The sequence below is a fragment of the Amblyomma americanum genome, chromosome 4, assembly GCF_052857255.1.
Source record: "Amblyomma americanum isolate KBUSLIRL-KWMA chromosome 4, ASM5285725v1, whole genome shotgun sequence".
Classification (NCBI taxonomy): Eukaryota; Metazoa; Arthropoda; class Arachnida; order Ixodida; family Ixodidae; genus Amblyomma; species Amblyomma americanum.
The window spans coordinates 155,078,212-155,104,702 of NC_135500.1; the positions used below are offsets into that span (position 1 = coordinate 155,078,212).

The 26,491-nt window shown below is 48.9% G+C and overlaps 1 protein-coding gene and 1 non-coding gene across 2 annotated transcripts; both read left to right on the forward strand.

The window, feature by feature from the left end:
• Positions 1–2,778: 2,778 nt before the first annotated feature.
• On the forward strand, positions 2,779–2,850 carry TRNAQ-CUG (transfer RNA glutamine (anticodon CUG)). The gene has a single exon. It is a non-coding gene; the product is annotated as a tRNA-Gln (tRNA).
• Positions 2,851–16,548: 13,698 nt separating this feature from the next.
• LOC144128560 (FK506-binding protein 2-like) lies at positions 16,549–25,526 on the forward strand. The gene is made up of 3 exons (XM_077662054.1): positions 16,549–16,825; positions 21,943–22,219; positions 24,924–25,526. The coding sequence occupies exons 1-3, from the start codon at positions 16,638–16,640 to the stop codon at positions 25,089–25,091; spliced, it is 633 nt and encodes a 210-aa protein (XP_077518180.1). The 5' UTR covers positions 16,549–16,637; the 3' UTR covers positions 25,092–25,526.
• Positions 25,527–26,491: the final 965 nt, after the last annotated feature.

Genomic DNA, 26,491 nt, shown 5'->3' on the forward strand with positions numbered 1-26,491 from the left:
GGAGTAGTTAGTACTGGCATAAAAACCAAAGGGGAACGTTTGGACGATAGCAAAGACGTTAACAGCAAAAAAAAAAAAATGCAAGCCTTCCGAGATATCTGCGGACATATTGAATGTTATAACGAAATCTTACACGATATATGAAAAAAAAAGTTGCGTTCATAAACTATATATTTCCCGTTGAAAAATACTTTTGTCTAGAATTATTGGATATGTCTCGACCATATATTGCCCGAGGGGGCAAATAAATAAACACTACACGACGTCAGACCATGCTCCGCGAAGTGGCGGCCAGCGAAAGACGCGCACTGCGGCGATAGTGAGAAAAGCTCAGGCGAGAGGGCAGCCGCCTTCAGTGACGGGGGCCCGGCCGCAGAGTCGGCGCCCAGCGTGTCACGGCGACGTCGTCGGCGGGTGGCGTGCGGCCGTTCGCGCGCTGCTGCTGGGGTGACTGAACTCAGTCGACCCAGCGACGGAGTCGCACCCCCTCCTCCCTCGCCGCGTTCCTCTCGTTTTGGCCTCCGCCGGATGGGCCGCCGAAGGCCAGCTACATGCGGGCCGATACCGTCCCCGCGGAATCGACCGGATTGCATAAAGGGTCCCGCCATCACGTCTTAGGACTCTAGGTTCGGACAGAGGCCGCCAGCCACGGGCCTTGCTGGCCCCGTAAAAAAAACTGCGCAACCACTGACAAGGGTGCTCCCACGGGTGTGGCGTGAGAGCTCGCGTACGGAGCCCGCCAGCGTTGTCCCGGGTACACTGCGCTAGAAACGGTGAAATAAGAGCCCGAATAGCAAACGCTGTGGTTACGGCCACGGAGACGATATGCTACTGGCGATCCTCGCTAGCAGACGACGTTCTCGTCCTAGTGCTGCATTCCGTTGTGCACCGTTAAATCACACCTCGTTTCGCTTCGCAAGCACGGCAGCAGCAGCAGCAGCGCGCCTTGGCAACAGCGACAGCTCCGCCGGTGGACAGCACAGCAGCCTCCGCAGGGTGACCATAGCGCCGTTTCTGGCGAGCGATGCGCGCCATTCTCTCGGCCGAAATGCGGCCGACGCCGGGGTCAACGACATCGCCGCGCGCGCCACGGGCGAGGAGAGCAGCGCGCCCATGGATTCCGACGCGGGACCCGCGCTGCCAAACTTCGCTCGCGGCGCGTGACGGAGCCGACGTAGTGACGGCCCCCAAAGTCCGCCGCACGAAGCGGACGGGATGTTCGTTAGCACAGGGCACCAGCACTCTCCGTGCTTGTCCATCAATACGTACCGCCTGTTGCAAAGTTTACAATCCACTGCGCCGTTCATTTCAATGGCGAGACGGACGGTAAACTTTTGCAACAGACGGTACATGTACGACACGAAACGCATTCCTTGCTATTCTCATTTATATTGAACAAATTTGATTTCAGCTCTGTCGGCTCGATCACCAATGTTATCACTCTGCGGACTGAGTGGCGACACTGGAAAACCTTGCTTGTAGGGAAGCACCAGACTTGCCGATAGCACCTTTTTATACTCGCACACTGCGGACTCCAAAGCGAAAATTATCGGCCTATCAAAGGTGACAAGATTCCAGTTCTGCGCAGACGTGGGACGGCAACCCTCCTCTAAAACATCATATGCAGCTGAAACTGATTTCACCATGGTGCTTGTGCAAAGTTTCTATTTCATTTTGTTTTATTTTTTATTTTCAGTAGAAAGTACAACGTTATTAAACATCTCTCGCGACAAGAATACGTCGCTGAAAGGAAAAATTAAAGTGCCGAATAGCAGTCACTTTGTTTTTCTGCAAAAATTATTTTGTAACAGGGCAGCGAGCGACAACGTGGAAACTAGGAGAGGCTCACAGGCGTCATCGACCTCTGACACACACGTTGCACCGTCGCGGAGTCTCCGAAGTGCTACTTTCACCAACCGATATGCTCAGAGATGACTGAAAACTATCTTTCTGCATCATCAATACCGCAAAGTAATCGACAGAAGAGCAGCAGCCAGGCAGCGGGACAGCGCGCTCTACGTGCCGTCGCAATGGCCGATCGGCCAGCGCTCCCGTAGTGTCAACGGCCCCGAGTACGTCCTCGACCATCAAGTTCGCTGCAACTCACTGAAACGCCTTTAAAGTGCCAAAACATAACTTAGAAGCTGCTTAGAAACTTGTCTGCTGTCAATTAAGCTGCTCAAATGTGTGTTTAAACACTCACATTCTGCTGTACGGCGACGGTGCTCAATCCAAGGTCATTGACACGAAGTCACTGCACTCTGAACGAACGGCCCCAACTCCGGCGCTGGTCCCAGGCGCGTGTTTAATCCGGCGTTGCTGCCACCGCATCCACGGTCACTGAGCGGTTGACACAAGAGGTGTATTCTGTATCCCAGGGTTTCAAATCCACGGCACAGTTGACGACGTCTCTGCTCGGGCACTGGCGAAAACACGGTCCTGCGGACGACCCCGCACACTTCACTCCGCGCACACTGTGAGCGGACATAGACACATGGGGCGGCTTCGTTTCACCGACAGGAGGTGGCGCCAGAAGCGCGAGGCGTCACATCCTTGTCGTCTGCTACTTCCCGTTTGTGTCGCCATGCCCATCGACATCACCCATTGAGAACGGAAAAATGGCGTCATGTGGGTATTTGTAGGTTGACGTGTGGCAGTTTAAAGTGTTGTTAAAATCTCTTCTCAAAAAAGTAATAAATGCTCTATATGAAACAATCTAGGAGAGTACGGTGCATTATGTTTGTTTATAAGCAATATATACCAGCACATGCAAGCGCCGGTCCCATGGTGTAATGGTTAGCACTCTGGACTCTGAATCCAGCGATCCGAGTTCAAATCTCGGTGGGACCTGTGTAATTTTTTTCCCCGATTTCTTTTTTTCTCTTTCGTGCATAGTTAATTCAGCGCAAGCATCAGCACAATATCTGCCCTTACTTCAACACTAATTTGGTCTGAGATATGTAGTACGTACCACGAATGCTGGGCATTCACCTGCCAGTTGCAATTTAGAGCTAAACTGTTGTTGATTTTATTTTTAATTCGTGCGTGATATGCGATAACGCGGAACGTTGCGCGCAACGTGTGGTCAACGCGTTGACAATTTTAGCGCTAGCCCTTGAGACTCAATACATACTGCCTGGTTCGAGAGAAGAAAGCAAGTCATGTTTCATTTCGGTTTCCGTGCAAATAAAAGTCCATCTGGCTGAAGCTCGCGTTACATATATAATTAGCGAACGCTCGTCTTCGTTTCGAGCGAGCTTCGTTCCTCTATTGTCGGATTGGGTCTGTGCGAATCAACACTACTGATATTTATTATTAGCCCGCTAATAGGAAAATCCAAAGAGCGCTTGCGTACGGGGCTCATCCCGGCGTTCTCTTCGCAATAAGTGTTTTTTTTTGTTTTTTTCAAAGCGAAAAGTTAAAAACGACTTTCCTCTGCCAACTACGCGGCTCATTCAAGGCCAGCTAAGAGGGCTGGTTCGATGGCGCCATCTGTTAGCGGTTCGACGTATCATTTTCCTCAAAGCGCGGACGCGGCGGCGACAAAACGCGGGCGCAGTACCCCTGGACTGCCGGGACTGTCTGCCTAGTCTTGCTAGCCTAGTTTCACTTCAGGGTGGACAGCTCAATTCGGTGGCTACCTCAAGCGAGCCGTGAGGGAAGCGAGGAAGTTGGGACTGAAAGATAAAAGAGGAACTGAGGTGTGGCGTGCGCGGACGCTACCGCCGACGACACGATCTTGCAGAACAGCTGTCGGTCTATAAGAAAGAATACGCATGGAATTTCGGATCTCGTAAGGGCCGCAAGGCAATGTGAGTGCAGTGGGCAACATTTAGCAAAACAATTTATTTAGTGCACTCGAATAGTTATGACTATGTGCATAAAGGAAGGGAAATTGCTCGCTATATACGGCGCTCTTCAACAGTGAAAAACGCTACACTGCTACAAACTGATATGTCGGGCAAAGACGCGGGCTCCCTCGACCAGAATTTCCAGAGACATGCCATCGGGTCGCAGAACGGAGCGTTGCGTTCATCAGCCACGCCGGGGTTGACAATTGACGGAGAGCCAGCTGCGTCTTCGACAGTGTTTCGGCGTTTTGGACAACAGGCAAGGAAGTGCCTTTCACCCCCCGCCTGCCTGGGAAACGGCTTGACATTCCTGCGCCATGTGGGCGCCCACCTGACAGCTGTGTTGGCAACGTGCCAGTGTCTTTTACCCTTGCCTTGTCAGATGGTAGGAGAGACAGCGCTGTAGGTGCTGTCCCCCGTTGAGAATACAGATCTCAGCCAACCATCATCACTCAAGCGCAACCCCGGGCCAGGCCCCCCACACCATGCGGGTGAGAGCGGTTTTGTTTTGGGGTTGCAGGCGGTTTCCCTGCCAAGGGGCTCAAGCAATCGAGGGCGTCGCCATCGCGAGGGGGAGACGGTACACTTGCGCCGCGCTCATTCCACAGCGGCGGATCGAAGCCCGATGCGAGCAGGTCTCCTAATACTTGATGCCTATTCTTGTGCCGCCTTCTTCCAAGATGACCATCGGCCGTCCCCATGCTTCGTAGAACTTCCTGCGTCCCAGATGTCTTTTTTCTTGCTGTAGGTGAAACTAAAGCTCCTTCCTGATCTTGTTTTTTACTTCCATCAGGTTGGGGATGCGTCCGCTCTAGGCCGCGTGGCATTGAGCCACCCAAACTTGGTAGTTGATCTCCGCGAGCGCCAGCGCGAACTGCAGGTTTCGTGCCTCGCTGGGCATGGTCTGATACGGGATGCCTGAGATGATGAACAGATCGCGAAGACGCTTCAGAAGCTCTGCTGGAATCATGCTGTCCTGGAAAATGTGCGTCGATGTTTCCGCTGTTCTACAGTAGGGGCACGCGTCTACGAGCCCGGAGCTTCGCGAAACGAAGGTGCGGCGCTTGATCGGCAGGATTCCTCGCGCGAAGCACCACATGAATGAAGCGCGGCGCGCGTCCGTGGAATGTTAGGGTGCGCTGTTAGGTATTTTCACGTTGGTCTCTCGGCCGTCATCAGCTCCCGATGAAGATGTATGGGAAGCACTGGAGCGAGGAAGCTCATCATCGTCTTGAGGGCAATCTCACGCGGGGGCTCGGTGAACTTTGCTCGAATCTCAACGGCACACAGCCAAAGAAAGGAAGAAGGACGAACACAGCGCTGATTCACATCCCGGAGAACTAACTCTACTGAAGTACATTTCTTATACATCGGGCTCGCCTTTCTTCTGTGTTTCTGTTGTTCAGGATGTGAATCAGCGCTGTGTTCGTCCTTCTTCCTTTCTTTGGCTGTGTGCCGTTGCGCAGAAAAAATATGAGCTTCAACCAAGAATACCAACTAGCCCAAGAACTAATACTAGTGGTGTACATTTCTTATACATCGTGCTCAAATCTGGTTCATGTCTGCGGCCGCGGCGCTGTAAAATGCGAGTGGTGTCCCCGCGCGGGGAGCGGTGTGCGGCAGCGGCTGCTGCGTGAATGTACTTAGCCGCGTGGGTAGAAAGAACGATGGCAGTGCTCTTGTTAGCGGCATGCCGCACTCGACCGCCAGGGCATCCAGGTCAGTCCCCCATAGTTGCTTGACGACCGCGCGCCTGATTTTGGCGGGTGCTCCGTGCCAAAGAAATCGGTAGGTTAACTTCTCTACTTTCCGCCTCTCTCCTGCGGACATCTCCAGGAAGCTGGCGCTGAAACTTATTGTGGCGATCAGCTGCAGGGTCCGAATGATGGTGGCTCGAGCTGTGATCGGGCACCGCAGTCGACCAACATCCGCCGTCTTCGTCTCTAATTTTTTCGACTACCTGGTCCCAGTTACGCGCCGAAGGCCCCGCCCTGTCAAAGAAAAAAACCTAGCATCCGCGTCTCGCGAACCGCAGGTACCTCGGCGATGTTTGGCGGTCTCTCATCGCGTAGCGACATGACGGCGCTTTTGCGCTTGTTGAGCCGCCCAATATTGCTCGGTTATCTCCAGTGCGCGCGCTGCTGATGCTGCGTCCAGGACGACGATGGTGATATCGTCCGCATATCCGAACACAGGTACATCAGGGGGACCCATCGGAAGGACAGTGCGTGTAACGCGCGTGTCGGCTACTAGACGCCGCAACAAAGGTTCGATAGCTGGGACATACAGAAGCGGAGAGAGCGGGCAGCCTTGCCTAACACCACGCACGCGCAACCGGAAACCACCCAGATAGGCGTCCCTGGACGATTACTGCCGCGCGCGGTGCCGCATAGAGAATCAGCACCATGTTTATGAACCCTTCGCATACGCGCGCATGTTCTAGCTGCTTGATTAAGTAGCTATGGTTGAGGCGATCGAAAGCTTTCTCCTGATCGAGGGAGAGCAATAGGACTCCCAGATCGCAAAACCTCAACCACGTCAACAAGTCTTTTAACGCCAGTCCGTGCAGCTCTACCGAACGCCCTGGGACACAGCAAGCTTGCCGGGCCCGACGATGGTAGAGAGAGAGCTGGCGTTAGCCGCAAATAGAGGCACTTGGTTAGCAGCTTGTAATCGCTGTTTAACAGCGTTATAGGCCGCCATGCTCTCAGGTCGGTGGCTATCCTTTCACAGCAAGGTGATCAGCCCTTCATTCACGCTCTCCGTTAGCGCGCCTTGCTCCAACAGCTTGTTGAAGAGGTTCATAAAAGGGCGCTTCAGGAGAGGCCAAAATTTCTTATAGAAGGCTGGCGGAAGTCCGTCAGTGGCCGCGCTGCGGTTAAGCTTCACTGATTGCAGCGCCGCGTAAAGCTCGTCCTCGCATATCCAAGTCGCTTCTACTTGGGGCTCATCCTCCGGGCCTTCCAGAGGGAACTCATCCGAAGCATCAAGGCGCCGCTGTGTATAAATCCTCGTAAGAGTTCCGCGCGCAATTAAGCACCCCGTCTGCGCTGGTTGTTAATGCGCCTGTGACAGGGTCCTCTATCGCGGTGAGCGTGTCGCTCTTCGTATAGCGAGTTGGCGGCGCAACAACTGTCTAGCACACCGCGTCGAGCGATGGGAGCGCGAGGCGCGCGCAGTTGCGCGTAGCCGGTCCCGTCGGCGGTTGAGCAGGTGATTTAATTCCCTGCGCAGCGCCGTCAGGGTTGGAGCGATGCTCGGTCCCTGCGAGAGGGGGGGGGGGGGGGGGGGGGGCGGATAGCGCGATAATGCTATCAGACACCATTCTAATCTCATCTCGCTTTTCACGCGCTAGCCTTTCCCTCAATTCTTTAAATGTTTCCTTAACGCGTTGCTTCATCTCACCCCAAGATTGCGCTACCGTGGATGGGGCGATGTGCTATTTTATCACACGTGCGACATCTTCGGCTACACTGCCGTAATCGAGGAGCCTGACATTCAGCCTCCAGCACCCCTTGGCGCGTGGTTAAATGTCTGGGGCACACAGACGGGTGACAAGCAACCTGTGGTCGCTAAGGGCGGCTGGAAAATCCCATGCGGACTGAAGGCTGCTCGAGAGAGTCGGCGAGACATACACCCTGTCGATTCTGTTCTCGCTACCGCGGCCCGCCCAGGTCATGCCCGCACGACCCGGCTGCAGCGCGCGCCAGCAACTCGTCCACGAGAGCATGCAGTGCCCGTTTGTTCGCGATAAGGGCGCTGTGCTGCGCCGCGATGGGATCGCCGATAGTCAGGATACAACACACAGTTGAAATCGCCAAGGAGAATGACACGCGCAGGGCCCACCAGCTTATCATCTAACCCCTCAAAGAACTGACGCTGTTGGCCGTGGCGGAAAAAGTGCGTAAATGCTTAGCACACGCATGCCGTTGTTCAAATCCACGGAAATGACACGGCCTTCAGTGCCCCGGTCATGACGCAGCACCTTGAGTCCGATGTCGCGAAGGAAAATTAGCGCGACACCCCCCGAACCCCTCTTGCCAAAACTCCAGTTCGATTTCGTATACCGAACGACGTGTCAAAGTTATATGGACATATTGCGCTTGCTTCGCGCCTCGTGCACGACCTCCGCTTCTTTAGCTGCCCTTGTGAGGCCTCGGCAGTTGAGCGTGCCTAATACAAAGGAGAAGGCCATGCATTGGTCATAGAAAAGGGCGGAAGAGCGGCTACTGCAAACCTATATACACGTAATCACACGTTGGCAATACGCCTTACACCAGCTGGACCTACTTGTGATGGAACTCTATGCTATTCGTGACGCAATGGAGTCTGTAAAAAACATACCGTCTATAAGAGAAGCCAATGTCTACACGGACTTCTTAGCAGCTATTAGGCAACTCGAAAAAAATACGAAGACACTAATCATCTCTCAATATCAAAAGAAGAAACGTATCCAGAACACTGCACACAAGATGAAACTCAAAATGTTCACCAGAAGAACTTAGACGTTCTTACGCACCAAATCCCAAATATGAATGCCTCGCCCACTAGCCTCCCTTTCGACCTCCTCTCCGCTCTTCCCATCGTGACCTCTACAAGGAGAAGCACACGTGCTTTGATTCCCCCGTGTACTTATCCCCTCTCTCATAACTTAACGAGATTGGAGGAGGTATCCCTTAGAAGGATAAGGGCAGGAGCGGCCCTTATCCCGTCGGCGGCATGCCGATGGGGCTCTCAAGAAGATGCAGTGCTCAGCACATATGTCCCAAGTGTTACAGCCTCTTCTTATGCCACATGGCAAGTCTTTAAATTAAGAAAAAAAAAAGACTGAACTTAATACGTGGCTAAAAAACCCCCCTCGTAGAACGGCCTCACCTAAAAGACACCACGGTTGATCCCACAGTGTAGCCGCGCTCTTCCTTCCGGTGAGCTGGTACTGCCGGCCTCCTCGCCATCGTCTTCATCAAAGGTTCCTGGCAGTGCTCGCATTATCCGCCTCAGAACTACTTTACGGAATGCGTGTTCTAAAATATATATATATATATATATATATATATATATATATATATATATATATATATATATATATATATATATATATATATATATATATATATATATATATATATATGGTAATGTTACCAGCTGATGGAGAATATGCTCGCTTCCACAAACACACCTTCATATATGATATATATCAGAGGATTGGCTTGCGTGGCTGCTTCGAAATATTTTTTTTTTCCCTGTAGAACCGCCCCTCGTATAGTCGATAGTACATCGCGCACAATGGCTTCGTCAGTTCACTGTCCTGCAATGTCAGCGAATCTACGGCGCTTCCGTTTGGCCAGCTGCGCATCAACGACGCGTTGCCGTACATGGGAGGGTGTCAGACAGAGAGACGCGACATCTCCGGTTCTGTTGACCTCGTGTTTACAGGAGGTATTCAGACAACTGCATCTGGGAGAAGTAGAATAAACTTCATTCTGATAGGCTTCTCGATGGATGCAGTGTTTTGAACCGGCTCCGCAGTGATTTCGCCGCAGGACGCGAAGATAGCGTGGTTCAGGAATTAAGGCATCAACGAGACATATCTATTTTTCGGCACGAAACAGGACTTGTTTCTTTTTTTTCATTTTTACTGCTGTGCTTTCTTCCAATATATTCATGATATGCAAGTGTCATTCTTGTTTTATGACTTGATTCCTTCTTTGTCTATGCCACGCGATTTGCCGTATATCACTGTATTGTAAAGCTACAAACTTTGGCCACTGAAACTGCATTTGTATACCGTATGTTCTTGTCCACTTCTGTTCTTGTCTGCAGCAAAGCTTTGAAAGCGGTAAGGTAATATATATATATATATATATATATATATATATATATATATATATATATATATATATATATATATATATATATATATATATATATATATATATATATATATATATATATATATACACAATAAGGGCAGGTAGTGTACCGCAGAATCAGACTACGTGAGTGAAATAATGAGCAGAATAAGAATGGGATGAAGCGCCTTTGGCAGGCACTCTCAGATAATGAATGGCAGTTTACCAGTATCCCTCAAGAGGAAGGTATATAACAGCTGTATCTTATCGCTACGCGCATATGGGACAGAAGTGTGGCGGCTAACGAAAAGGGTTGAATTTTATTTCAGCACAACTCAGCGAACTATGGAAAGGGAAAAAATACGCATAGCTGCAATGTTAAGAGAGAGGGAGAGAGCAGAGTGGGTCAGGGAACAAACGCGAGTTAATGACATTCTGCAGAGGCAATAGCGTACATAAGCGTTATTGCTCCAAAAATATGCAAACACCGCCGTCTCGGATTGCGTAAGCTGCACCCACCGACTTTAAATCAGGAACAGCAGTCTGTTTCTGCTTTTGAGAGTTTAATATCCATCATACTTATAGCAGCAGTTTTGTAATACTCAGTTTTACGCTAGAGTTAGTGTTGCAGTCGAGCCCGGATCCAACCTTGATATTTCGAGTTACTGACTATATCGAACACACAGATTATCCTCTTCGAAAAGCCGTGTAAAAGTGTACGAAAGTCACGCGGTACAGTTGAACCTCGTTATAACGTAGTTGAAGGGGCCCGACGATTACTTCGTTATAGCCGTAGCTTCGTTATAACCCGTGTTGACCGAGCTTCCAAGAGGAATCGCCATTCCTTCGTTATAAAACGCTTCGCAATAACGAGGTTCGACTCTTTATCGAATTTGAACTTCGCAGGTCGTTCGATATATCGAACGGTGCAACACGCGCCTGGAAGTGGCGCTTTTCCTAACAGCCCTCTTCGATTACTTTTCGCGCGCTGTAATGGGTCTGAGTCAGCTGCGCGGCATTGGGCACTTGCTGGCCACGCTGTCGCTGCGAAACCACGTGACGAGGTGAACGTCGGGTAGGCTTAAGTTTAGGGTGGCCTTCAGTCTCTTGTATACATTTTCCACGTCACATCGCTCTCACGCCGTGAAGCTAACGCAATTAACTAAAGCCTATCGCCCCCCCCCCCCCTTTTTCGTGGCATGTTTCGCTCGCTTTAGTGCTGAAGATATTGCAGAAACCAGTTGTACCCTAATTTTAATGAGCGATTATTTTATTTATAGTGTAATGGTAACAGCAACTCATCTAATCATAAGCAGTGGCCTAGTTCCAAAGCACTGTCGGCAAGTCGCCAAAAGAAGCGCGTCACTTGCGTGGGTGCAATGTACTCTTGCTTTTATGTTACAAATACTCAACTGGAAACACGGGTCAGCTGTCGTAGGGGACACTTCCAGAATACGCACCCGACTCCCATTTTAGAAATTTCTAGAATGGCGAGGCGATCTCCTCAAATCACGGCTCGAACCACGATAAAATCTGGCCTGCTGACGTGGAAAGTCGTGGACTCAATAAGAACGAACTCTGGAACCGATTAGCTTTCCAGCTTGTTCCAAATAGACCCAAATGCAGTACAAGTGGTTCCAACGGAAATTGTTGGTCTAACTTAACCATGCAAATATACTCTTAGTCGAACAAATTCGGTTTCAACTTGTTCCAAAGACACTGAGATTGGTTCCAATAGGAACTTTCGTTAAAATGACAGCCCAAATGGGCTTTCAGTTGGACACAGCCTTTATATATTTTTGGTCACATCGCAAGAGGACAGCTGTATATCAGTCTGTAAACTGGAGAGCGCAATAGGCCGCTCTTGCTTCAACACCGCTTCGAACTGGGCCCCAATTAGCACCATATATATGCTCAAGACGGTCTTACCCATTGCGTCTAATAGGTCTCTCCGTCCCAACAGCGCCAGGAAAGACACCCAGGATATCCGTAGTGGGCTGGCGCGGAGAAGAGTTGGGACAGTGGATGATTTTGGGTATGCACGATGACTTCGAAGCATTGATCTTCATGAAGGTAAAATGAATCAGATGCACAAAATTCAGCGGCGGGAGCTTTTCACAGAAATTTTATCAGATCTAACCAGTGAGGGGCCGCATACGGGCTACATTATCAGGAAACTTCCTGCTCGTCAGGGTCTCAAGGAAGTGCATGCTCATCAGGTTATGTGTGGCTCAAGAAATTTTGAGGTGATGGCCACAACCCTGCGCCTCCCGTTGGCGCATTCACTGATTTGTAACCTGAAAACGTTCGAAATCGACACAAATTTCGAAAACGGTCCGCTGGGTTCTATCAAAGGAATATGTATCGACGGTCTGTATAAGCGATTTTTTTCGCCGTCTATTTCATCCACAGCGATTTGCCAATCACCGGAGCTGAGATGAATTGATGAAATGGCACCTATTGTTGTGACAATATTTGAAGGTTTATTTCTGAAAGAAGAAGCAGTAAAACAAGCCCTTCACAATTTCTTCAGAAGGACGAAATACGAGTAGATAAAGCAAACGTTTTGTGACATAAATAGATAAATGCCTGGACTAACAGTGTGAAAGATAACTGGGCGAACAAACTGGCAAGAAGCGCGAACATTGAGCATCTAAAAAGATATGCACCAATATGCGTGACAATGTTCTTGAAAATCGCTGTCAGGTCCAACGCAAGTGCCTTTTTCATCGCCATCCGCTGTCGTGGGACAGGGGAGAGGCCCTCTAGAGAATTAGAGGGCGTTGGAAAGGCCCGCGTCGCGAGTCCACGAGCGGAAGCAGTGGGACAGGCGACAGACAACCAACAGGTTCCCGAGCCAACAAATCACGCCCCTTTATTCAGCAGGCGTATATGCACACACGCTGGCGCAAACTCGGGGGTTCGACTGACAGGCGCAGCTTCGCAGCCGTGGCCATTCCCTCCCTTCCCACGCTGCAAGTGCAGCCAGCTCAGCGCTGCACCCGGGGCAGTCTGCACCCTCCAGGTGTCGCCGCTGCTTATCCCTTTAATGCTAGCGAATGAAGAAGCAGCCATTACGTCGCCGTTTTTTGTATCTCATTTGACCACTATACTTCACGTGACCACTATACAGGACCATGACGTCAAAGTCATATGCTGAAACCGAAACTGCAAGAGAAGAAATTCGATAATAAGTTATTTAAACAGCCAAAGGGCGAATACCACGCGGTGAGACCTTAGTATACACTATGTACACTATGGTCTCACGCACCATTATAAAGAAGACACGCAACCAGAAATTGCTAGTTTGCCCGATTCTTGCGCCCCGAGCGGATTCCATAAAAAAAATGGGTTGTTTGCCCAAATTGGCCTTCCTGGATAATGTAGTTTTTCAGTACACAACGCTGATGACTCTGCTCGAAAATTATCATATGTATGATGTTTATTGCAGCAGTGGTTTTATTACTTGTTTATTTTAAAGCAATCTGGCTTAGTTTATTCTGGCTTTATACTTGTTTATTACTTAGTTTTATCTGGCTTTATTTCTTGTTTATTTTAAAGCAATCTGGCTTAGTTTATTCTGGCTTTATTACTTGTTTATTTTAAAGCAACGTGGCTTAGTGCGAGAAGTTGTGAAAGCATACGTATTAGAATCGACAGGCAAAAAAAAAAAACACAGGTACTGACCGAACGTCTTATTGGCATCATTATATGAAACGCTCGCTGCCCATGCGACTATAACGTCCCGGGGACGCCCTCAATTGGTCCAAGCATCCTCATCGCGAACTGGACGTCCTGGGTACGTACGTTTTGAGAGGATCAAGGCCAAATGTCTCTCAAAAGGCTGTCGTCTTTCTATATTGCTGGACGGAGCGAGGATGAATTTCTCACAAATCTTACCGGAGGACAATATATTGGCGCTGAACTTAAATCAAGCCAGGTTTATCCTCCGCACGCCGCTCTGAGTAGACAAAAAAAGGCAAGTTTATTAAAACAAATTTGCGTACAATAGCGACAGAATGGAGAGAATCATTCTGACTCGAGAATTATTACGTCTTGAGGATATCTCACAAAATATATTCGCCGATTAACTAGCTCTTATACACATAATTATAGTGGGACTATAGAAAGAAAGAAAAATAAAGTGTCCCTGCCCGAGCTCTTATGTACCACATGTTTTTGATGGAGTAGGAATGTTAGATTTTTGGGCCACAGTAGATGTACTCACAGTTGTCTCTAAGGTAACTTTGTCATTGAGGCGGATGTCGAGAGTGAGAGCTACAGTCGTCGCCGTCTAAAAAGACAGCACGAAAAACAATTCGCCATCACCGACGGCCCAGGAGCACCGAAAATTAGAATACTTTAACATTGTTTTCTAAATTGCAGTAACGTTGAAAGTTACATTGGAACGCTATCCTAATGTTAAACTTTAACAAATAACGCTATACGTAACGTGGTAAATATCAGTTTAGCATTTAAACTAAACGTTATGCTAATGCTGTGTTAGAAATTTTATTTTAATGTTAACGACTTCTGCGAATGTTGTCTACAGCAACTAAACAATATATAAATAATAATACTGATGTGATGTTCGAATCACAAGCATAAAAAACAGCCTTGCCAAAATTTTCAAGCATTGAGCTACGACTTCCTCTGTTGGTTCAGTAATGATGTTTTGAACTAGCAGAGCTCTGCTGTTAAAGATGTGCGATGATGCGTGCCATATATTTCATGCACAGCACAAAAAATTTATTTGACTACTCCGCACGTTACCCTTCGACCACTACCACTTGTGTTTGTGGTGTACTGTAGTGCGTGTTGACATCGTTGTGGCGGATCACAACTCGCGGGTCTGATCTTGCAGGGTTACTTTACCATTTTAGCGAACGTTGCAATTATCTTGTTTGTTATAGTTAGGGTTAAGAAAATGCTATTCCAAAGCTCACTTGTTACGTTTCAGTTACACAAACGCTAAATAATGGGCATTAACGACACTGTGTAAATATCTAAGCAAAACAATAAAGATTGCCGGTTGGTGCAGTAAATGGGGGATGTGTATTAACTTGAAAAAAATCAGTACACATGCGTGTCACAAAAAGAAATACATACATTAGTTATTTTATTAAACTAATGGAACCCAACTATCTTCAATATCTGGGTAGTGCAGAGTAGGGGACAAACCTCGGGTCGACGCTTGGCCAACGTCAAGACCCGACCGCGGCTGCTGCGTTTTTATGGAGGAAAAACGCTAAAGATCCCCAGGTGGTCGAAATTATTCCGGAGCCCTCCACTACGGCACCTCTCTCTTTCTTTCTTCTTTCACTCCCTCCTTTACCCTTCCTTTACGGCGCGGTTCAGGTGTCCAACGATATATGAGACAGATACTGCGCCATTTCCTTTCCCCCAAAACCAATTATTATTATTATTATTATTATTATTATTAACGTCAAGACGCGTTAAACCGTCGGTTGCCGGCATTTTGATAAAGTTACTCCTATCCTATCTGAGTACAAGTACCTTGGTATATATATAAACTCTAACCTAAGTTGGGGACGTCATATCGACTGTAAAACTGGAAAGGCGTGTCGCGTTCTAGTTTTTAAGGCGTAACTCTAAACTTTTTTCCTTCAGAAGAAAAAGAGATACTTTTTAAGTCTGACGTTCAATCAGTTATCGAATATGCTTGTTCAGTATGGCACCCTTGGTATAAAACAGACATAGATAAAGTAGAGAGGGTACAAAGGTTGCGTGTAGTCTTTAATAACTATAGCAGAAATTTTAGCGTTTCTTGCTTCCCTGGAAAGGCAGTCACTAGAAAAACGTAGATATTCTTTGAGGTTAAAACTTTTTCATAGCATTTGTCACCGTAAGACTGGCATAAACCGTGACTTGTATATTCATGCACCACACAGTGTTTTGTTACGGCGCGATCATTCATTAAAAGTAAAGGACATTGCATGTAGAACAGACATGTACAAGCATTCTTTTTTCCTAAGGTCTATAAATGATTGAAATAGGCTCCCTGAAGAAGTAGCGTCAATTATGTCAAACGTTTTATTCGCATACCTTAGTAAATTTCTTGTTCATGGCCTATTTTGATCATCTGTCGCGATGCATTTTCTGTGCATAACTGTGTTGCCTATTTTCTTATGTACTATGTGTTATTAACCACCCCCCCCCCCCCCCCCCCCCACTGTAATGCGATTGGTGGCGCTGTGGGTATCTGAATAAATAAATAAACTGAACAAACATTGTTGTAACTTTCGCTGCTGCCTGGCTACACTTATGAGAAACTTGCTTTTGTCAGAGTTCAGCACAAAACAGAAATTAAGCCGTTTCAAAATTGTTGTGAATGTTGCCCACTATAACGAAACAAATAATAACGCACATCCTCTGCCCCAAATCGTTATGTTACGTCTTGAAAACAGACGAGAGGGTCCTCTGGGGCAAGTCTGAGGAAGTCCTGAGGCTGTACTGAGCCCAGACAATAGGACCAAGTGAGAACTTGTTGAGGGTCGATTAGTGTAGGACATCCTCATCACGACGCAATGTCCTGAAAAATAGACCCACTGGAAGCCCCGAGTTTGTAGTTGTGTTCTCTGCGTTTCTTCAACATGAGTGCAACGATATTGAATTAAAACTTGACTGCACCATCACGGTAAGGCAGCCGTGAGAAGATTCGAGACTGCCTGTCGTCTTTAGGAGACGAACTCGGGCGGAACGCAGACGACACTCAGCCCAGTTTCGCCGCAGCGGAGGTCCGAACAGCATAAATTTCGCCAAATCCAGCGCCAAACTGCTTAGTGGGTCTGGCCACACTGCCCGCGTAGCAGACGTGGCTTTTTGCTGTCCGCTGTGCGTTGCAGCGTGGCCGGCTAAAAGGGTGTGCAGCTGCGATCGATCTCGGATCGCACACTCTTCAGACGGGACCGCAATGGGGCGCCTCGCGATACTCGTCACCGTCGCACTCTACGCACACGTCTCCCTGTGCGGCGATGAAGGTGAGCTTAAAGTTGAAGTTGTCAAGAGCTCCGAAAGTTGCGACCGCAAGAGCAAAAAGGGTGACGTCCTGTCGATGCACTACACGGGGACTCTACTCGACGGCAAAGAGTTTGACTCCAGGTGCGTATCTATCTCCCATGCGCAAATGCCGCCAATTACGAAAGCGCCTCGGCTGTAAACCTGCCAATTCGCGCTCCGTGCTGCGGCGACAAACTTCGTACTGACGTCGCTCGTTTGACGGCAGTCAGGAGGCTGAGCAATGCTGTTGGACGAGTGTGTTTCCTGTCGTTTTCGCTTACACGAGGAAGTGTTAGTAACTGTGGTAAATGCCTCCTCAGAATTACCATTTTATCGATGAATTCACGAGGCCACTGATCGGGTTGCGCGGCCGCTGCACAGCTGACACGTAGCAGTGAGAGAAGTTGCAGATCGATACTGCGAGTCAGTTTGTCAGATCTCTGGATAAACTCTGTTCACGCCTCCTGGATATCCCGATAACAAACAGGCAAGCACCGTCTTCGAAGGAGTCTATTATAAACTCGCATTTATCAGATAGCTCTCCTTACACGCGGCGCCGGTGTATGTACGAAGAACCCAAATTTCAGTGCATCTCATTAATGGGAAATTTCGAGACCCGGCCGTTTATCGGGAGCTTTGCTCTTGCTGTTCTAGAGGACGTCAGTTGAAAAAAAAAATAGAAATTGCTTATGAGGCAAGGAGGGGCGCAGTAATCCTCACTCTCGGTGGACACCTCAACAGTGCCGCGACGGAGAAGGTGGTCGAAATTATTCCGCAGCCCTGCATCTAAAATATTACAAATAATGTTATTGCCGCCACCACTATCCTCCACTAGGGCACCTCCTTCTTTCATTGTCTGCAGAGAAGTGAGACAGTCACTGCGCCTTACATTTCCTCAAAAGCATTTTTTTGTGCGATGTCAGGCACGTCAAAGATCCCCAGGTGGTCGAAAGCCCTCCACTACGGCACCTCGTTCTCTCTTTTTTCTTTCAATCCCTCCTTTATCCCTTCCCTTACAGCGCGGATCGGGTGTCCATCCAGATGCGACTCTATTGCTGCGTCATTTCGTTTCCTCAAAAAGCAATTTCCAATTCAATTTGAATCCCAAGAAACGGAGGGGGTGAAATAAGGAATAAGAAAAATGCCGTTGTGTGTACCATGGTGCTAGAGGTAGTGTGGCAGCGGAGGCTAACGGTTTAGATGTGGAGATTGACACCACAGAGCACGCGGCCGTACGTATTTGGCATTTCGCCTCCATCGAAACGCGGGCACCGAGGCCGGCGTCAGTTTAGCGGTTGACGAAAGTTGCAAACTACGGAGAGGAAATAAAATTTACGGCAGGATGGGCTGATTTCGCTGAAGACAGAGGAAAAAGGAGAAAGCCTGCTTTTCCGCGCTGGCATTTTTTAAAAAAATATTTTGAAACAAGTAACTATGCTTATATAGGCTTGATGAAAATGACGCGATCTTTGTAGAATTCCAACGATTGCTTTTTCTAAAGTCAGACAACGCAAGATCTTCTCTGAACCCATCTCTTTCCTCTTCTGGCTCCTTCGGCGTATCCCACTTGTTTAACGAGTGCCTTCCATATCTTCCTGTCCTGAGCCGCTGTCCACTGACGTCTTCTGAATATGTATTCCGCCCGCCCGCCCGCCCGCCCGCCCGCACGCGCGCACACACACACACACACACACACACACACACACACACACACACACACACACACACACACACACACACACACACACACACACACACACACACACACACACACACACACACACACACACACACACACACACACACACACACACACACACACACACACACACACACACACACACACACACACACACACACACACACACACACACACACACACACACACACACACACACACACACACACACACACACACACACACACACACACACACACACACTGTTCTTTCCCTATTGTGCACGACGCATTCTGTGGGGCTACGCGTTCTGCCTCTGTCATATAGGTGCTTAATCTGTTCAGGCTTGCCAAACGTGGGATAAATACAACCTAGCTGCAAGCGGGCTCTGCATTGCTCGCAAAACAACCCGAGAAAGAAGGAGGCAGACACTAGTTGGCACCGCTAGGACGTAAACAATTTCTTGCTAGTTTAAATTGAATTTAGTGAATAAGAAGATGGGAGAAAAAGCTGCTTCTAGGCAGCTTGACTAGCTCCCACCGCCTTTGATAAAAGCGTAGCGTCAGGCACTCACATACTGGCAAAGAAAAAAAAACGCAAAACAAACTCCAGAACTAATAAGATGATGCTCGCACAATAGCACGCACCATCTTTGCCAAAAGCAACATGGAAACGTGGTTTGTTTGTTAGCCGTGCATTGGGGCACTTGTATGTCAACCCTTAAGCACAGGAAACCTTGTTCTCACCTCTCGAGACCTTGCGGTTTTTAGGGGTGCCGTGAGGACTCCAATATGCGGCTGAGAAGCAAACCCCGCTGCCTCGTTGCTTTCGGCAAACACACACGAAGTCTATAACAATGACAGCTTTCTCTTAAACTTGCCGAGCACTACGGCTAGTTTGCTTCTCGATTTCGTTTTGTTTCCATAACGATCTAGCAAGGCAATCAAGGCAAACAAATTTTCCGCAAAAAGTCAGAGTTGCGAATCGAGGGTGCGTCAGAAATAATGATAATCGGGCGAGGCTGCCACTTCTCGTAGCCGTATAGTCGCAAAATGCCGAACTCGCGAAACAAGGCCGTTTACTTCAAGTGCAGGGGTCATCGACACGGCACCACGGGCGCCGTTGTGGCGCGCAGCCTCAGCAGTGCAGATAGTTCACTCCACAGTGCAGGCCACAGCGAGGGGAGATAAGCCGATCAGCCTACACGCTGCGCTTTCCCTACAGTGGTCTCGCCTTGCTCCATGGACCCTCTCTATGCTCGCGCCGCGGTCAGGTTCGCAAGGGCTGTTAGTACTAAGTTCGCCTCACATACTTTTCTTATAGGCGGCACTTAAAAAGGTAATAAATTTGTGGTCAACGATTAATTTATTAATTACTGATGGGTTGCGATGCATATTTCTGTATAAATGAAACTCATTATTTTGCATTGTCTGACGCATAATGAACATGAAACGGTGTCGTGGAGCAGAGAAAGCTGGACGGCTTGCTTTTACTGCGCACAAAAAGCTAACGCTTAGGTTCGGCGGATGTGCTGTAGCAGAGGTCTGCTGGGCAGTCGCTACGATGTCGTGAAAGAGCTCAGAGTGGAGGGAGAGACCTTCTTGTTTCCTTTAGGCTGAGTCGCTTTGCGACGTTAAACCCCCATAAACCGAACCAAACCTTTCCTATAACAACGCCACATCCAAACATTAGCAAGCGTGGCCTCGCAGCGCCACTGCCTCAAATGCAAGGCAAACGAACTCGCAGTCCTTCTAGGACATAACCTGTTTCGAACGACTAGCAGCCTGAAAATCTCCCCTTCCGCGCAGAAAAAAAAAAAAAACTGGCCATACATTTTACAACAGTGCGCTTCTTGGAAGCTTCTGTTTAATATGTCGTTCTGCTCTCAGAGTTAATCGGGAGCTGAAAAAGTTTGCAGGCTAATCCGCGATACTCCCAGATTGCAGTAGCGTATACTCCTTTATGCAGTTAAGTACCGCGTCGTTGCGCTTCTCTTAGCGAAGCTCCCACAGAGGCCCATGCATATCCTTCGAGGCTATCATCAACGGCGCTTGTAAATACAGGAGTGCGCCTCTGTGAAACAGCTGAGCTCGGACCTGTAATGGAGAGGAGGGCTCCCTCTGAAGCCCACGTATCACAGTGCAGACAGTACAGGGGGCGTTGAACCGTTTCACGACTATTTATGCCCACACAGGTGCCAAAGGTCAACACTGCACCTGTGTGGACATTACACGTCCTGAAACGGTGCAATGTCCATTTACTACTTTTATATCAGGAGCATCTTTACTCGTGTCGGCGCTTGGTTGCCCGGCGACATGCGGGGCATGTATGCCGCAGCTTCACTGCCCCTTCCGATGGGGTGCCGTAACTGACAGGCAGCCGCCGAAGTTTGTTCTGTGGTAACGTTGGCTGAAACAACTATACCGCGTTTCCGGCCACTAAACGACGGCGTCGACATGCCTTGCAAAGGGCGGCAGTTTGTGCGTTGCGTTCTTACAGGAGGAGACTTCGTATTCCGTAGCGGGACTGTAGTGGGACCTCCTGCAAGTAACAAACTGGAAAAGAGTAATATCAAGTAATGACTGAAATAACGGAGTGGGAAGGAATCAAGCACGCAGTACGAAGTTACGATACTGAGAATAGAGAGTTGCAATGACAAAGTGATTAAAACACACAAGTCTACAAATCAGAGCCACTTCTGAACAAGAAGCACGCACAAAAGTAACAATCCTCGACAAAAGGAAACGCAGTAGGATATAAGCACGCTTAGAAAAGAAAGGACGGACTGGAAGGAAGGAAACATTTAATTGCGCAGTATGAAATTTAGGTATCCGAATAAAATGCAGAGCCAAAAATTACTACTTGAGTATCATTTATTGATCCGTTCAATTCATTCTTATTTCCTTACTTAAGTACTACCTAAGGGGTTACTTATGGGGCGGTTTCACAAAAACGCAGGGTGCCACGTCTTTAGTTAGAAATGCGACTATAGTCGGATATATACACCTTACGTCTGCAGTGAAGCTCCGTCCACATTCAGGGCCGACGCACAGAATTCCTCGCAGACAAGAAAAGTAGTCCGTTGTTAAAACTGTTCTTGTTAACTAAACAAGAAACAAACCATAAGAAAAAAATGTATAAGCTCTAATACTCTGATAAATGGCTCGTTCGGTAAAGTCAAACATTAAAAAGCTGATTTCGTTTACTGTTGTGATTGGCTAGCGGAGCAAACAATACGACGTGGGCCGTGGCCCAGTGAATGAACTGCTGTTTTTTTTAAAGTTATATCCTACGATAGTTGAACTTTCAACAAACGACGATGAGCACTTGATGGCGACTATAAATGTCCCCAGCTCACGTTAAACCCCGGATACCATAGAGGCCATTAATGGAATGCATAGATGTCTGTCATTCAGCAAGCTAAAAAACCGTCTTATAATGCAGCTGTCGTATTACAGATGACGTGTGGCTGTTATTGAGTATCTTGACCGCATATACACGTACATACCTCCACGATTAAGCGTATGAATGCAATATGCAGCCGCAGCCGGGGCGAGCCGTTCCGCTTCCAGATCGGCGTGGGCCAGGTGATCAAGGGCTGGGACCAGGGCCTGCTGGACATGTGCGTCGGCGACAAGCGCAAGCTGACCGTGCCCCCCGCGCTGGGCTACGGCGAGCAGGGCGCCGGGGACCGCATCCCGCCGGGCTCTACGCTGGTATTCGACACCGAGCTCACCAAGATCGAGGACGGCCCGCCGCCCGTCAACGTCTTCAAGCAGATCGACGCCGACCAGGACGACCAGCTGACGCGCGAAGAGGCGAGTGCACGCTTAACCGCGCTCCTCCCCCTTTGACACTGCTAACCAGCTGCAGCGGGAACAGGGACGTATGCTCCGACGTCACATTTCTTTTAGCCGTGACATTAGTCGCCACCAAAGGAACCGCAGGTGGCGGGGAAGCAGAGGGCCATACGCAGACACGGCCGCCGTGGTCGCGCCTCCTGCCGCCGCATCCAGTCCTGCTGAGCCGCACAGACCACGCTGCTCCAGTTGGTCGCACAACCATCGCCCAGTTTCTCTGCCGAGGCTCAGTTAGCGCCGATAAAACTCGTCAGGCGCGCCAAAGGCGTCGGCGCCGGTCCGCCAGTGCGACGTGCACGGCATCGGGGGCGTTTCTAACACGACCATATTCTCCCACGGCCTACGTCACTGGAAGCAGCCTCAGCTAGGATCAAATGAAATCAAAACGAAATGAATAAACTGAAGGTACGGCCCGGCACCAGGTATACACCTGCTGGAGAACAGTGTCACGGTGGACCGACAAGAGAATCTTTATAAGGAGACACCTCAAACACCATCCCCAGCATATATCCTCAGTCAAGGCGCCAGATGAAGATACTTTCTTTAATTTTTTAAATTGTTTTTGGGGGAAAGGAAATGGCGCAGTATCTGTCTCATATATCGTTGGACATTTGAGCCGCGCCGTAAGGGAAGGGATAAAGGAGGGAGTGAAACTAGAAAGGAAGAAAGAGGTGCCGTGGTGGGGGGCTCAGGAATAATATCCACCATCTGGGGATCTTTAACGGGCGCTGACATCGCACAGCACACGGGAGCCTTAGCGTTTTGCATCCATAAAAACGCAGCCGCCGCGGTCGGGTTCGAACCCGGGAACTCCGGATCAGTAGCCGAGCGCCTTAACCACTGAGCCAACGCGGCGGGTGATGAAGATACGGCTTATTCCAATCGGCGGTTCGGAGCGTCTCCTTGAATCCGCGAAGGAGCACAATATTCGTCGCGGTCCAATCATAACTTTGCAGGATCTGAATTCAAATCGCCCACTGAAACGCGCTCTTCGGTTTCGCGGAGCCAGAAAACTTGCTCCGGATCGCCGATTGGATTAATATACCATTAAGATAAACATAGCCGTGCGTTCTGACGTGCGCGTTGCTGCGTCACTGCGACGTTGAAGCCCGCGGTTGCCACCTCCACCTGTGGGCTGCATTGCCTATAGCTAACCTTGGCCGATCGAGTCACTTCAGGCAACCGTCGCCCGATCACAGTCGCGCACTCTTCATTCGCTCTTCAAAAGTTAGCAGAACATGGCACCACGACGAAGTGCGCTGGCATCCGCGCTATCAAAAAGTCTCAGGCGTGCCACGTTGCCACACGTATCCGACACTAGGGCACCCGCGCACTTGGCCACATTTGTCTCACAGATTCCCGGGGCATTGCTTTCCCACAATATTAACTTAGTTTTTCATTTCATTTGGTCCTCTGCCATTGGTCGCTGCCCCAGGTGACGTAGGCCGCGGGAGAAGAACCCACGCTCCATGGTCATGGGAGAAACACACCTATACTCGCATAGACGCGCAGCCCACACCCGCCTCGGCAAAGGAACTGTGCGACCGTTGTGGGATGGCCCTTGCGACTCGACTGTAGACCAGAAAGGCCACCTCTGTCGTTTGCTTCCCCGTCTCTTGTTGCTTTGGTCACACTTCACGTCACGGCCAGATGCAATGAAAACGAAATGGACGTTACAAAATATGACCCCTGCAGGCGGATCTTCCAGAGCCCTCTATTTATTTGAAGTTGTACTTAAAGGAAGGGTTGATTCCATGTTAGTGATTGAGGTAAAAAAAAAAGGGGGGGGGGCTTAAAAATTAAACATATCTAAGCCAGTGTGGCGCCCGTCACCACCCCTTTTCAGGGTAACGACCGTACGATCCATCCATACCAAGAAGGTGGCGCCATTCTTTGGTCTTGCCACCGACATCCCCGCTTTCATACTTACTCTAAATTTTCCCCCTCTGCCATACCAGCGATTGGTCCAGGGAGCCCGCGTGATACATAGCGCTGCTAGCAGCGGTTACTATTTTGCTTCAAAAAATGATCAAAACGTAAGTGCAAGACATGGCTGCCTTGTAGCACGAATAATCACTCTCGGAGTGAAATGGTTTTACACAAGAGCACTGATCATACTCGACGACGCCCCCCCCCCCCCTCCCCCCACAAGACACGGTGCAGCTTTTAAATCCGATTGACGTTGAAGTTCTACCCTTTATTAGGGGCATTCGCAAGCAATAAGTGAGAAATTTTGAAAAGGAAACCGACAGGAAATTTAGAGAGAATGTCGCTACCTTCAATGTAAGGGGAGGCTATATTCGTATCCTAGAGCAATGCTCCATTGACATGCACCTCACTCGCAACGGAGCTGTTCGATATCGACCTTGACTTCAACACGAGGCACTCCTTGTTGACGGCCCACACATCTCGTTTCTAATTACGCGTAACGATATAAGCAAACTAAAAAAAATAAAACACTTAAAATCTTCGCCACTCCCTGCCAGCCCTCTCCCCTACTCTGATTGGAAACAGCACCTATGGGTCTACTGGAACGCTACCATCTAATCGTGTGGCGCATATCTTTATAACTCAAAGCCCGGTTATGCACTTCCGTTTAGACTAAAAACGTTGGGCCCCAAAACGCAGTTGTGAACAAAGCGTTGCCTTGCGAACCGTGCAGATCAGCAAGTACCTGAAGGAGCAGCTGCCAGCGGCGCAGGCCGCGGGACTCAAGGACCTGCCGGACACGGACAAGATGGTCGAGGAGATCTTCCAGCACGAAGACAGGGACCGCGACGGAGTCATCTCCAAGGAGGAGTTCAGCGGCCCCAAGCACGACGAGCTCTGAGCAGCTCTCAGCACGCGGGCAGCACACATGCAGCAGCATCGAGTGCCTGTTTGTCGCCAAGGCTGCACGTGCAAGCTTTACTGGCGCCTCATCATCACGTCCTAAATGGCATCGCTAAGAGATTTAAACTTTAGTAGCTCGCGCTGTTCTCTCTGGATTGACCACGATTGTGGGTTGTTACGCGATCGGCTGAATGCCAAAGCAGAGTGACGCAATGCACTGTGCAGTGCGAGTCATTCCGGCAGCCAAACACACTCATACACTTCGCGGAGGGAAACGGGGCGCTTAAATTGTTAATGTGCGTTTTTGCACACCATATAGCCGCGTTCGAAGAAAGCAGACTGTTCATATTTATTGTGACTTTTTACCCTTCAAATTTATCATCGCTTTTACCATTTAGTGGTTGTCTTCCGAAGAAAAAAAAGAGAATTTTTTTAAGAAACAAATATTTGCACATGGAGTGTCCGCGCAATACGTATACTTTGTTTGTAGCACGTATTTATAGTGTAGTACTTGTGTGTTTTCTAGTTCCGCATGTGTGTTCACATCCTCATTTTCGAGCAACTTTTCAATAAAGCCTTTTTGAACAAAAGCTGCTCGGGCGTGGAATTGAGCATCCTTTGTCCAGCATGCAGAGCGAAGAACGGCGAAACACGGGAAACACAATGATGGGCAGAAAAGTCGGCTCGCGGTTCCAGACAGCCACTTTTGTGATGGAAAGGAAGAAATATGACCCTTTCAAACAGATTGGCAACAAAACGAATGTGAAGCCTATAATGTGTGCAACACAAGCTGGCCGCATCAGTGCAACTCTGTTGGATGTGCTCATCTGACCATCAAGCTATGCGCAGCAGCCGTGGTCCCGGGTAGCACAAAACATTATAATTACTCCACTATGACACCTCTTTCTTCCTTTCTTCTCTCACTCCCTCCTTTATCCCTTCCCTTACGGCGCAGTTCAGGTGTCCGCCGATACGTGAGACAGATACTGCGCCATTTACTTTCCCTAAAAGCCAATTTTCATTTTTCATGCAAATGTAGTGTACAGAAGGCAAAACACATGTCTAGAACAACCGAACTGTGTGTTCCGCAGCTCCCAAAGCCGCTGCGACCAGAAATGCAAAAAAAAAAATGAAATTTTACGAGTTGAACTGCACGTGCTTATATTCATACCATTTTTAACCAGATGTTATCGCTAGATATCACGTGCTCAGCCAGAAACACGCCCAGAACGTGTTCTAGACAAACGTTTTGCCCTCTGTACATTCGAACCAAAGACGATACGAGACGAACTGCCCATTTAAAAAGGGCTAAAGACATCTCAGTTTAGTTGCATGTTTTCTTCTCTAATTTAGAATTACATTTACTCTCTCTTGCCGTTTTGGTTTTATCAAACGAAC